The sequence below is a fragment of the Seriola dumerili genome, unplaced genomic scaffold (assembly GCF_002260705.1).
Source record: "Seriola dumerili isolate Sdu_G_001 unplaced genomic scaffold, Sdu_1.0 BDQW01000044.1, whole genome shotgun sequence".
Classification (NCBI taxonomy): domain Eukaryota; kingdom Metazoa; phylum Chordata; class Actinopteri; order Carangiformes; family Carangidae; genus Seriola; species Seriola dumerili.
Genome location: NW_019174299.1, coordinates 4,645,603 through 4,658,410, shown reverse-complemented (window position 1 = coordinate 4,658,410; position 12,808 = coordinate 4,645,603). Strand labels below are relative to the sequence as shown.

The 12,808-nt window shown below is 40.7% G+C and overlaps 1 protein-coding gene across 1 annotated transcript; it reads left to right on the top strand.

Moving 5' to 3' along the window:
• Nucleotides 1-11,214, top strand: LOC111217566 (zinc finger protein 281-like). The gene is made up of 7 exons (XM_022739500.1): nucleotides 1-166; nucleotides 1,720-2,173; nucleotides 4,232-4,333; nucleotides 5,227-5,353; nucleotides 6,967-7,050; nucleotides 7,175-7,293; nucleotides 8,397-11,214. Exons 2-7 carry the CDS (start codon nucleotides 1,769-1,771, stop codon nucleotides 9,969-9,971), a joined length of 2,412 nt encoding a protein of 803 aa, XP_022595221.1. The 5' UTR covers nucleotides 1-166; nucleotides 1,720-1,768; the 3' UTR covers nucleotides 9,972-11,214.
• The last annotated feature ends 1,594 nt before the right edge of the window (nucleotides 11,215-12,808 follow it).

Here is a 12,808-nt window from a genome sequence, read left to right as displayed (position 1 = left end):
CCTCTGTTCAGGACGGGTCCGCCTGTGGGACCCAGAATCCTCTGCGCCGAGGCAAGATGGAAGAGCCCAGCAGCTGCGGGAAAACAATGTTTTGGCTCTAGATGTTGAAAGGGACAGCTGAGGGCCAACTAAACGAGCCAAAACAGCAGGTCATGCTCCTGCACCGGTAAGAGATATCCATAAAGTTAAAGTTTGGTGGCAGAGTCGGCCGCTGTTGCGGTTTAACTCCTCGGACGGGACAGACAACAAAGCGCAGCTAGTTAGCCGCTAAGTTAGCCTGTCTCGGCTAGCCGGACGAGCATCATTGTTCGCTGGAGTTGTGCGGGCCGTTTGTTATGGGTCATGCCTGTGTGGTCGCTCCATCACTTACAGTCGGTAACTGTCCAGGAAACGAAGCCAGAAACTTGGAGAAAGCAGTTGTAAATATGCACAGACGAAGTAAGACAGTGGTGTCTCTTTTGTTGTCAAGCGCAAACCGGCGCTCGTCCTTTCCATTTTTCCAGCTCGCAGATTTTGTTTGTCTTGTCTTCTGTGTGGTGATATCTTCTACCAAATCACTAATCTTTAATCTCAGCCTAACGAATACCGAACCAACTTTGTGTGAATGGTTTAAAAGCACAGATTTTCCTCAGGTTCCGGCTGGTTTTCTGTTCACGTTTGTTCGGTTGTGGTGTTCATCAGCGCGGATCTGCGGCTGTTATTGCATGGCCATATTAATTATTGCCTGATCCTGCATCACAAAGAAGAAGGGCCCCGCAAGAGTGGTTAGCCAGATGGTTAGCTAGGTAGCTAATTGCACAGCGTACAAGCTTGGTAGTTTTCATAAATGTACGCAGACCACAGGGTTTACCCCAGTGTATTGTTTGCCTGTAGAAACACAATTGAGAAAGCTTGTGTAGCTGAGGTCTTGTTTTATGTTTTTAAAAGTTTGCTTTGTGTTAGCTGAGTGGGTTAATGCTGCTAGCACACCATCAGAGCTGAAGGCATTTGGCAGACAGCACTCATTAGCTGGATAGGTCGTTCATGCAGTGGCTGGAAATACGCGTGGATAGATTTTAATGTAACCTCTATAAAACACAATGCGGGAAAATTACTCTCAAAACTGTATTTGGTCATAGCTAATACACTCACATGTAATTTGAATAATAACATGTTGTATCAACACCTAAATAATCTGCATTTAACATCATATTCAGAGCTATTAGAGAACATGCACTTTGTGTTCATTCAGCAGTCACATAATTACACCACCAGTCTTTATAGTGCAGTCTGTGTGCTCTCTCATTGGCAGATAAGCTCATGCAAATAGGATGACTGGGTCAGACAGGCCCATCAAACAGATTACCATGACTTCAATCCTCTCATTCCTCGTCTCATGTTGTGTCTAGCGCTGTGGTGGTAACAGTGACCTTTTTGCACTGTAAACCACTGTATGTACACACTGAAAGCTACAAGAGAGAATTTTGTACAGTATACTTACTTATACTTGTTTAGTATCGTCATTGTGCCAGACTGTGGCCCTTTGTTGACCCACAAACCGTCAGTTTTAATCCGACTAAGCGCCCAGTTGTGAGATCAGAGGCTGTGACACTGATTCCTGAAGACCAAGCTTAACTGGCTCCATAATTGTGTTCTGATTATTATTTGTGTGTATCCTCACAGATTGATTGCTTCATACTTGTCTCCTGTTACCTTACCTGTTACCCATTCTCCTCACAGGATGACACTGATTGCCACCCCATAGTTTTCCTGCCCGCCGGCTTTCACCATGAACATCATTCAAGACAAACTAGGAAATGAATTCCTGCGCTCCAACGGGGGTATGGACTCCAATTTCGGCCCTGGCATGATTATGTTCAGCCACCTCCCGCCGGTGACTAGTTTCACCCGGCTGGCCGCCCACTCTGTAATGCAGGACCTTCCACCACAAGAAATGATCCTGAAGAAGGAGCGTGACTCGCCTGACTGCAGCATGGGCACCCAGGGTGGCAGCCTGGGCTGTGCAGGGGTGGGAGATTATGTTCACACCATGGGTATCAAGCAAGAGAAGCTGTCAGAGCACGATTATCGCCTGCCGCTCTACCCTGGAGGGCTGGGGAAGAGCACGGAGCTGCTGGAGGTGACAGTCAGTAACAACCAGAGCCTGCTGGTGCATGACCTCAACATGGGCAACGTAAGTACCTGACAGGAAATCAGAACATGAAGGGGAGTCAGCTTGGTTTATTTCTGAATAAATGGCTGTGCCATCAAGTGTGTATGATTCCTCATAGCTACATTTCCCATAATTAATCTATTTTAGAGCTGAAACAATTAGATGATTAATCAATTAGTCAATCTAAGGGAAATTAATTTTTGACAATCGATTTAATAATTTAAGTTATATTAAAATCATATTTTGGGGTTTTGCACTTTTAATCGGACAAAAAAGACTTTTGAACTAGGGCTTCAGCTAAGTGATTATTTACTCATTAAGTTGCCAATTATTTTCAGATTAATCAACTGCTTGGTTTACAAAATGGAGGAAATGGAGAAAAATCCCCATCACATCATTTCCTAAAGTCCTAGGACACATCTTCATATTGCCTGTTTTATGTGAATAGCAGTCCAAAACCGACTGGAAATGCAAAAAATATTGCAAATCAGTTTTTTTTTTTCTGTGCGAGCACCTAGTTCAATTCTTGCAACTACATTAACTTTTATATATAAATCCTAGATGCTCATAACTTACAATTAAACATTTGTTACGCATGTTACAGTGATTATAAAGTTACTCAAAATGTTGTTTATTAAATATATAATATATATATGTTTTTAAAAATCTAAAGATATAACCTGTAATAATTTTAGTTTAATTTGCCCCCAAAACAACCCTGCTGTGTTTTCAGGCAGCTCATACTTTAAAGCCTGAGAGGGAAAAGCTTATGAGAAACTGGTTATGTTGACATAAATCTACTGACAGCTTCAAATGAAAAATATAGATGAGCCCCCTCCTCCTCCCTCCTTCTGTTTCTCTTTCTGGGTAGAAGGGTGATGTCATCCAGCCTCAGCGTGAATGAAAACGTCTTGGCAAGGACACAGCTGTCTTGTTTGAGCTTGCAATTCATTTCAGACGTCTTTTGTGCTCATTCAAATAGAAATACACATCCACACTCTCCTAACAATAGCCAGTCATCCCAGGTCATCAGGGCTGTAGATGCAAGTATGTTGAAAAACAGAATTAACTATTGTCTCCAGTATGCTGCATTTTCCTTTTTAAAACTGTTTTCTCATGACAATTTCATGTTTAAAATGTAAAACTTTTCAGTCAAGCTCACATTATTCTGTTTTATTCTTAGATGTAGGGCTACAACAAACGATTAATTTCATAACTGACTAGTGACATCTTTAAATGTCTTGTTTTGTCGTTTGTTATGTTTATGAAGCTGGAACCAGGAAGTGTTACTTAAAAGTCACTTGAACAGTGAAATGATTATCAAAATATTAGCAGATCAAATAGCTGGTGATCAAACTTGATCGTTGCAGATGTACTTAGGAGAGGCATGTTGACGAGATAAGCCCTATAGTCAGTATTATTTATTTTGTGATCCAAAATTGTTGCACCTTTTCTAACCCAGGTCAAACCACTCAAGCCAAAATTGGACGTATTTTATTTTGCCAAGATGTTTTTACCCTTAAAAATGGGCTGATTTTTCAAACAGCAGGTGCACCAGCATTAGCCTTGTCAGTCTCCATATGGCAGTGAGGAGTAGTGGGTTAACTGAGAAAGAAATGGCAGCGCAGGAAGGTAAACAAAAAGAATAAAAGGGGGATCAAGAGCATATTTTCTTCCTTTCCGAATTAATACCCTGCACAGATTGTTTCTGCTGAAGCTTAGTGAAGAGTTATATTTCTGAATGTTGAGTTTGGTTTGTGAGGTGAGCGTGTGCATTCCTTTGTTTTGAAATGAAAAGCTCTAACAGTGAATTACAACCTGCTTATCCATAAAGGAGCCATAAATTTCAGACATTGTTATTCCGCCCACTGGAACCACGTCTTGCACAATGAGTCTCCAACAGACAATCACTGGACGATGTCCAAGTGCTTTTTTTTGTTTGTTTGTTTGCATGAGCAACAAACATGGACTTGTTTGCATGATAGTTTTAGAATGAAGGTCCTTAACCTTCACTCAAGTGATTTCCTTGTCGTGGCCGGCTCTCACGGCCCTCTCCCTCTCCCTTTGTCATCCTCACAGCTGCCGAGTCAGTTAGGAAAGGAGCCCACTGGGAGAAAAGGTCGAAGGTCAAATGGTGATGGACAGGAGGGTAAACCAAGAAAGAGGAGAAGCGAGGCGAAGGTTTGTCATACATTTATGTATCTGTGAATGTGATTAGATTTTAGTATTCATCCTCACCACACTCAGTTATAAATCAGCAGTTACACAGTGGTTCAAAATGAACTGTAATACAGTCTTGTTTTTTATGTCAATAACAGCTGAAAATAATGAGACCTATTTACTGTATAGAGAAATGTCTAACTCATTGGATATAAAATAATGTAAAATAATTTTTCTACTGGTAAAAATATATGCTTTTACTTTTTTAGCAGGAAGTTAAAGACAACAGGAATTTTTATATATGTATATATATATATATATATAGGATATGGACTTGAACCCTCTATTCATCGCTGAATAGACTGAGCATGTAACATATCAAGTAGAGACAAGCAGAGAAAACCAGTTGAAAGTGTTGATGTGGGGTTTTTACACAAAATTTCATTTAAAACTAGAACAATTTCCTCCTAATAAATAATATTTCCAATGATTTACTGGCGCACATGGATTTTAAATGACAACGCCACAAAAATGAGTTGTCATACAATCACTTTACATGTGATTAGACTATATTAGATTTTTATTTCTTATGTTTTGTGTATAAATAGTGAAACAATGTTGTTTACAACTTCAAGCTGTTCTATAATAATATTTAGAATAATATAGAGATAAAATTGTTTTTATTGATGCCATTTCATTTTTCTTGTATTTCGTACTACCTGACCTAACCTGACAAAATGAAAAGTCGGACATACAGCTGAGCTTGGTCTGAAAAAGGGATACCAAGCATGTGGTGTCAAAACACAAAAAGTCTGGAAAAATAAAACAAATATTAAACTTAGATTCCAGAGGGTTTTATTGTTCATGTAGATAAAGAGTTGACTGAATCTGACCCTTGTCTTTCTCCTGTACAGCAATCAATGATGCTGGATGCAGATGGAGGCAGCCTGTCGCCAGGAACCAAGCCTCACATCTGTGAACACTGCACTGCATCATTCAGAAGCTCCTATCACCTACGCAGACATGTCCTCATTCACACAGGTGTTGTTCTGCGCTTATTTCCTCCATCATATTTTCTTTGTCTCGCACTTGGTCATGTTGTGGTTAGGGTTAAGGGTTATTGCACAATCAGTGAAAGGAAGAAAACGTTGACGTCATCAGTATGTCAGCTGAAGAAACTCAAACTAATGTTGTACAGTTTTTTTTTTTTAACATTATGCTAAGATAGCTTTCTGTGTACTTGGTAAAACAACATTAAAAAAGCAATAACTCAGTGGCTTGTCCACGACAGGCTGTAAATATTACATTACATTATTCTCTCAAAATTAACATACTGTGATTGAAACTGACGGCAGCACAACGTGGAACAAGCATGACTTGTTTTGTTTGCTGCGTCAATGCTCTCAGCTCCAGTGCTGAATGGTTGCAAAATCAGCTGAACTTCTTTTGAACCAGACGCTAGTAAAACATCCTGTGCAACTGACTCTTTGGCTGGAGAGACACTATGATTTTATAACTGAACCCTGATCAGGACGCACACTTTTTTTAGCTTTGACTGTGTGGAAGCCAGGGTGATGTTTTCATGGTACAGATGAGGAATGAAGGCATTACATTGCGTGTCTTACAGCTAAAACGAGAAATGAGACTGGTGTAGGCTGTTATAGGAGGATTGAGAGATGGCTGCTGGACTGCTCTGTAACTGGGCAGCGGAGTGAAGTATATATTTCTCATGATCGTAAGGTCAATTGAAGCACAAACATCAGTAGCAATGTTGAGTGTTTATGAAAATAAAAAATATCAATAGATAAGTTGATGCCTTGGCCTGATTGATGACTATTTGCTTGTATTATAATGCCCTATCGAGTGTTATGTTTTGTTTTTGTTTTTTTTTTGTTTTTTTTGTTCTGTTTTTTTGTCCCTAGCTGTAAGCTTAATTCCCTCCTTGTCTTTTATCTCATTTTCCATTTGTGTAATGTGTCAAAATAGTTAGCCAATAGCATGATAGTTCATGTCTTCACAAAACTACATGTTCACTGATGTTAAAATTTCATTTTAAAGGTGTATTATCAGCTCAAGGTCAAAATCTGTCTCTTTATTCATTTAGATATTTAGACTTCCAGGTAGATTATGCATGTACTCTGGTCCATTATTGTTTGTGCTCTCATTACAACCTCTTGGCAAATATTTACTTAAATGCTGTAAAGGAGCACTTAACTTTTCATTAAATTCAGTTACATTGTTAGAAAAGTTGTCTAAATTCAGACTGTGAAGTTGGATTGATCAATTTAATCATTTAACATTTTCTTTCACAAGTCTGGATTGTGTTTCCATAGGCAACAGTGAGAGAACAAAAGATGGTGTTTCACCAAGAGATGAGGACAGTGGCACGAACACCTGTGAAATATGATGCAATCCATTGCAATAGACTTGCAACGCACTGTTTTTGGGCTGAAGTGCGTGTGTATTGTTGGTTAACTATGGCCCAAAGAATTACCACAGAGATGAATAAAGTAGTGATTATTCCATTGGATTGCATTATATTGTGCAGGTGCTCGTATTATTTTGCAGATTTAGTGTTGGTCCAAGACAACCTTCTCACAGAAGGGTAATGACCATCAGAGCAAGACAGCATTCTAACTATAAATATATTCCAGGTGAAAGACCCTTCAGATGCAGCCAATGCAACATGAGTTTCATTCAGAAGTACCTTCTCCAGCGACACGAGAAAATCCACAGTGGTAAGTGATTAATGACCAGGGTTCAGAACAACAAACGGCCTGATGCAATCTGTGAGTCATCGCGTGTTTGTCAGTAAAATGGAAGATAACTAACTTCAAGCTGGGCTGTTTTTTGTAATGACAGGAGAGAAGCCATTCAGCTGTGACCAGTGTAACATGCGATTCATTCAGAAGTATCACATGGAGAGGCACAAGAGGACGCACAGCGGAGAGAAGCCGTACAGATGTGAGACCTGCCAACAGGTAAGTGAACCCTGTACCTCCTCCTATTTGTTGGGTATCTAAAGGGATACTTCACAATATACAAAAAAACTGAGTATATCCCACTGTAATATCATTAAAATGTTAAATGATTCAAAACTGTGTGATCTTACAATAATTGCATTATTTTCAAGTTGAGATGTAGGGGATTTAAACTCAGTTTACCTGTGATCACTGCAACAAATTTGATTTCACGTATGGCTAATAGTATGAACAAGGTTATAAAATAACTACTGAACACCACAGCTTTCTCAGTGTTGGCCTGGGTGGTGTCTAATGCAACATGGCTCCACAATGTAAGGAACTGCCAGAACATGTAAGAAACCAGGCTGAGAGACTGAGAAGAAGTGATAGTGTACAGGAGTACGAGTGGCCAACTGAACATGAGCCGAAAGTGGTTAGGAGGGACAGGAAGAGCCATACTACCAATAACAGAAGGTGCAAAAAACAAACACAAATTAGCACAAAACTGCAAGATTACACTTTGCCAAAGAACATGAAAAGAAGCCTGATGAATGTTGGCAGCACATTCTTTGGTCAGATGAAAACAAAATAAATGTGTTTGGATCAGATGGCCAGGAGACTACCACCGTGACTTCACAGTTAAGCATGGAGGTGGGACTGTGCTGATATGAGGCTGCATGAGTATCTATCTACCCAAACATGGAATAAGGAGTCCCAGTCTCAAAAGCTTGGCAGGAGAGGAATTTTCCAACATGACAATTATCCTAAACAAACAAACAAACATGTCCCCTGACTTGAATCCAATAGAACACGTTTGGAGTATTTTAAAGTGGAAGGTGAAGTGTGAAGAACAGCAGAACAGATTTGTCAAAGACTGGTATCATCTATGCCCAGGAGGATTAAATCTGTCATCAAAATAAAGGTGGACATGGTTGACAAAATGTTAACAAAATAAAAGAACAGTATCTTAATCTTCAAATAAAATTGAAATAAAATGACAGACTTTAGTGATACTGACCATGGCTAGTCAAGTTTTGTTGTATATGGTATATCCATCATTTTAAAATTACTCATTATTTTTATTTGCATTAAAGACAACATTTGGTGTTTGTTCCCTTCAGTATTTTTCTAGGACAGACCGACTGCTGAAGCACAAGCGAACCTGTGGAGAAGCCATAAAGAAGGGGCTGGATCCTGGGATGATGGACCTGGGTTGTGTTGACATGGGACATGGCAGCTATGGAATCACTCAGGGAAATGCTGGGAACAATGGCAGAAAGAGGGGGAAGTCCAAAAATTGTGGAGAGGGAGGGGAGCGCAAAAAGAAGAAGGGGGATGGAGGAGCGGCGAGGGTACCACACATTCATGACTCTGTATCTGGAGGCTACAGCATCCATGAATACTCTATGGAAAATCAAACAGTATCTTCCTCTACCGAGCCAGGACCCAGCATGCAGCAGAGCCACCAGGGCCGAGCTCCAAAGATGGCATTCAAGAAGGCCAATCGCAAGAGTCTGGCCAAAGCAGGCCCGTTGGAGCAGAGTGTGGGCATGGATGGACTTGGCCTCATGCAGAGTAATGGGGCCAAAGTTGGCACCAGCAGCAACTATGACGACGCCATGCAGTTTCTGAAGAAGAGACGCTACCTTCATGCAGCAAACAATGCAAACCCATCAGGGCCTGCGGTGGCTGGAGGAGCCAGCAGTGAGTACGACGTTGGTGTTAGTCATTTGTCTTCCCAGCCGACTGTCATCCAGGGTGTCGTTTCCAGTGTGATGGACAATGACACACCTCTCAGTCTCGACAAGTCAGGGATCCCCGATGAGGTGCTGCAGAGCCTCCTTGACCACTACACACAGAAACCAGACGGCTCGCACCACGATGTTCACTTTGACATCAGTGACCAGCATGTGGAGCTGAACCCTGCCTCAGCAGACGGGCCTGACCTTGGCCACAGCACCGAGAACCCCAGCCCATCTGGAGACAAGACCGTCATGATGCATGAATATTCCCGCTTCCTGCTACAGGCTTTGGAGCGCACCAGCCACAGCACCAGCTTCCCTCTGGGCCCTGGGCCTTCTGCCTCAGGACCGTTCACCAGTTCCCACCCAGAAAACCCCATCTACGCTGACAAGAACATCTACACTACGTCCCCACTGGAGTGTGGGTTTGGCCAGTCAGTGGCCTCGCCTTCGCTGCCCTCCTCTGTGCCAAAGTCTCACTTTGCGATGCTGACGGGCTCCTCACCACAGCACAGCTTCCACCTGAGCAGCCTGGAGCCCTCCTCACACCAGCAGCTCACCCCGTCTCAGGAGCTCACTGACCAGATGGAGAAGCAGCACTCCTCCACTCCCCCCTCCTCCTACCAGATCAGCCAATCTGAAATGAGCAGCCAGAAGGACCAACCGCAGGTCAAGAACGGCACGGCGGTCTACCCTCTGGCTCCCTCGCAGGATCTGGCCCCTCTGGACTCTTCCAAGCCTTCATACCAGATAGAAAACTTTGCCCAGGCCTTTGGCTCCCAGTTCAAGTCAGACGGCCGCGGCTTGTCTTATGGCACTGACTCTAGCGGGGAAGTGGATCACAGGATACGGACGCCTGTGTCTGAATTCTCAGGGTATAGTAGTTTGTTATCTGATGTCAATGAGCCAGTAAGTACAGGTTCCAAAACTCCAACAAGCCAAAGCTACAGATGAGAGCCTGAGAGGGAGAGAACACACTGTCGTTAGAGTTGATGTTCTTGTTTTAATTTTTTAGTGCTCCTATTTTATTATTATTATTATTATTATTAATATTATTATTATTATTGTTTTTTTTAAGTGACATCTTTATTTTAATTATACTGATGCTCTGTTTTTGTGCCCACTCCTCTCCCCACAATAAGCCTGCAAGGCTCCTTGCAAATGCAATTTTTTTAAGTATCTGTTATTTTTAAGTTAAATATGTATTGACTGTTTATTCTCGTCATATTAGTGACATTAGGTGTAGTCATTAATCATGAACTGAAAGTACTTTTTAAGTAAGTGTAGTGTAGCGCCGGACGTCTTTCTTTTCCAATGAGCTGAAGTGTTTGAGCAATCAACTTTACAACTGTAAAATGAAAATGGAAGTAATGGCAGGGAATAGCCCAGAATTGAAATAGCAAAAAAAAAAACAAAAAAAAAAAAAAACAAAACAAACAAACATAGAAGTTATTGTCTGTTACAAGGTTAAAAGTATTACTCAGGAAAAAGTGGAAAAGGAGAAGCCTACGAGGTGCAGTGAGCACGGTTTTCAGAAGTTTGCGACTTCAAAGAGGATTTTTCTTATGTTTTGTTACTTGTTGAATGAGTGTGACAAAAACAGACTGCTGCCAGCTCACTTGAACACTGAAACACTTTCTACTTGGCTATATAGAGATTATGGTACTTTCGTGTCAATGTGAAACTCATGTTTTCTTCAATAAGGGCCATATATATATCTATATATATTTATAAGAATATATATTAATGTAAAATAACAGATTTAATCATTCTGGGGAACTGCCAGTTGAAGTACAGGGAGAACGAGGGCTGGTTCAGGGGGTAAATGTTGTCCTTGGTATATTTTTGGAGAACAAAAGTGATGTTAGGGCTTTTCTTTGGCCAATAGAGGTTGCTGTTGGACAGCGATAGAATGGCCTTCCCTTTTTCCTGCCCTCCTCTTCTTCCTCAGTTCTCTTATTTCTTTAAAAAAAAAAATCCAATTAGCACTTTGAGCCGTTTTCGTACATCATGTAAAGTACCCCATCGGATCAAGGAAGCTCTAATATCAGGAATGGACTGGCTTTTTGACTGAGACATTGTTGTTTGGGTAAATGCAGATGAGGTTGGAACATATTCTGGATGGATGCTGGGAATACCCTTTGTTTGGGTAGCATGGTTTATATGGGCTAATGGGTGGGGAGGGTTGACATGTGAAAGTGGGATTTTTTTATTAACATTTTCTCTTTCTCCTTAGGGAGGGGTTAGCTTGGGGGAGAGGGAGGGAGGGTGGGTGGGGATGTTAAAATACAGTAACATTTAATCGGGATAATGTAAATGTAATTCAAACCCCTAGTTTTAGTTTGATTTGTTATCCAACTTAGCAGCTTTGCTTTCTTATTGAATTTGATGACAAAATGTGTTCGTGATCGACTATTTCTTCAGCTGTTACCGTGGCAGCCATGTGCTGTATGAGCAAAAAAAGATGGCTGACCAACAATTTGTATGCATTTAGACTTTTCACGTGTGCTGGCAGTACCAAGCATATTTGTCCCGTTGGAAATTGGGTGCCTATTTCTGAGAAGTACAGGTGCAAGATATTGCGTAGTAAATGTTAGATGTAATTTCTTGCTGATTTTTAAATGTATTTATGCTGTACGTTTTTTTTGTTTTTTTTTTGGTTTTTTTTTCGTAAAGACGACAATAATTGCGCTGTCTTCCATAGCTACAACTGGCCTTGAGTGCTGGAAATGAAATCACTCTGCTGAATGAGTCTTTAAACCCCTTTACGCCCTGATGGCCTGTTGTTTTAAGCAATCATTAAACATGGCAGAGTGAATGCAATGCTGTAATATCTTAAATGATGTGTTGCCATGTTGAACGGTTGAGGCATAAACAAGAATTCGCCTCACATATACCTCATATCACAATAAACCAGGGACAAAGGAGTGAAGATTTGATGTATGTAGCAGAGATGCTGTTGTATGTATAAAAAAAAGTCATGTGTCTGTGTGACTACTTTTGTGAACATGACATTTATGTGACCCATTAACACGACGTTGCTTAAGGGTTTCTGTAAATGTCTCATGCCAACCAGTGTTCAGTCTCTTCAGCTGGATCTCTTCCCTCCTCCACATCTTATTTGCCATATTGTTTCAATATGCTTTTTGTTTACAAAAAATGTACAAAACACTACATCTTACTTTACTTAATTCTGACCCCTGTATAAATTTTATTTTACTATCTTTCTTTCCCTTTTTTATCACCGCCAAATTTTGTAGCTGATGATATCTTCCATTTTTTTTGTTGTTTCACGTTCTTGTGACACATTCACAAGACTGTACTTGTCCAGTGAATTTAAAACTGATTAGGGAGAAAACAATAAAAAAAAAAAAAACGTATCGAGAACTCTTCATGTAGTAAGTGGTGTTAAACATGTTAATGCTTTAGTCAAATGCATTTTTATGTTTACACTGGAATGAAATCAGTTCTTATCAGAGGTGTTGCTGGGGATATTGTTAATGACTAAGTGTCTGCTGGTCTGCCCTGCATTAGTGTATTATAGCACATAAGAGGCTTACTGAAGTTCATGTAGCTGTATTTGATTTCACCACTGGGTGGTGGTGATGTCTTAAAGTGGGATGCTGTCTGCCTGTTGGCTGTGGTTTCTCACTTATTTATTATTATTATTAGAGCCTAATGCAGTTAAAATATGCTTTAGGTTCTATGTTGTTGCTTGAGTCACCTCCCTTTTAACTGTTGTTCGGCTTTGTCTACATTTTATTGATCATATGTTTCAGGAAAACTTGGAC

Coding starts and splice junctions, on each gene's coding strand:
- LOC111217566 (XM_022739500.1), top strand. CDS start 1,769: ATGAACATCATTCAAGACAAACTAGGAAATGAATTCCTGCGCTCCAAC. Junction 4,334..5,226: donor AGAGGAGAAGCGAGGCGAAG/GTTTGTCATACA, acceptor TCTCCTGTACAG/CAATCAATGATGCTGGATGC. Junction 7,051..7,174: donor ACACGAGAAAATCCACAGTG/GTAAGTGATTAA, acceptor TTGTAATGACAG/GAGAGAAGCCATTCAGCTGT.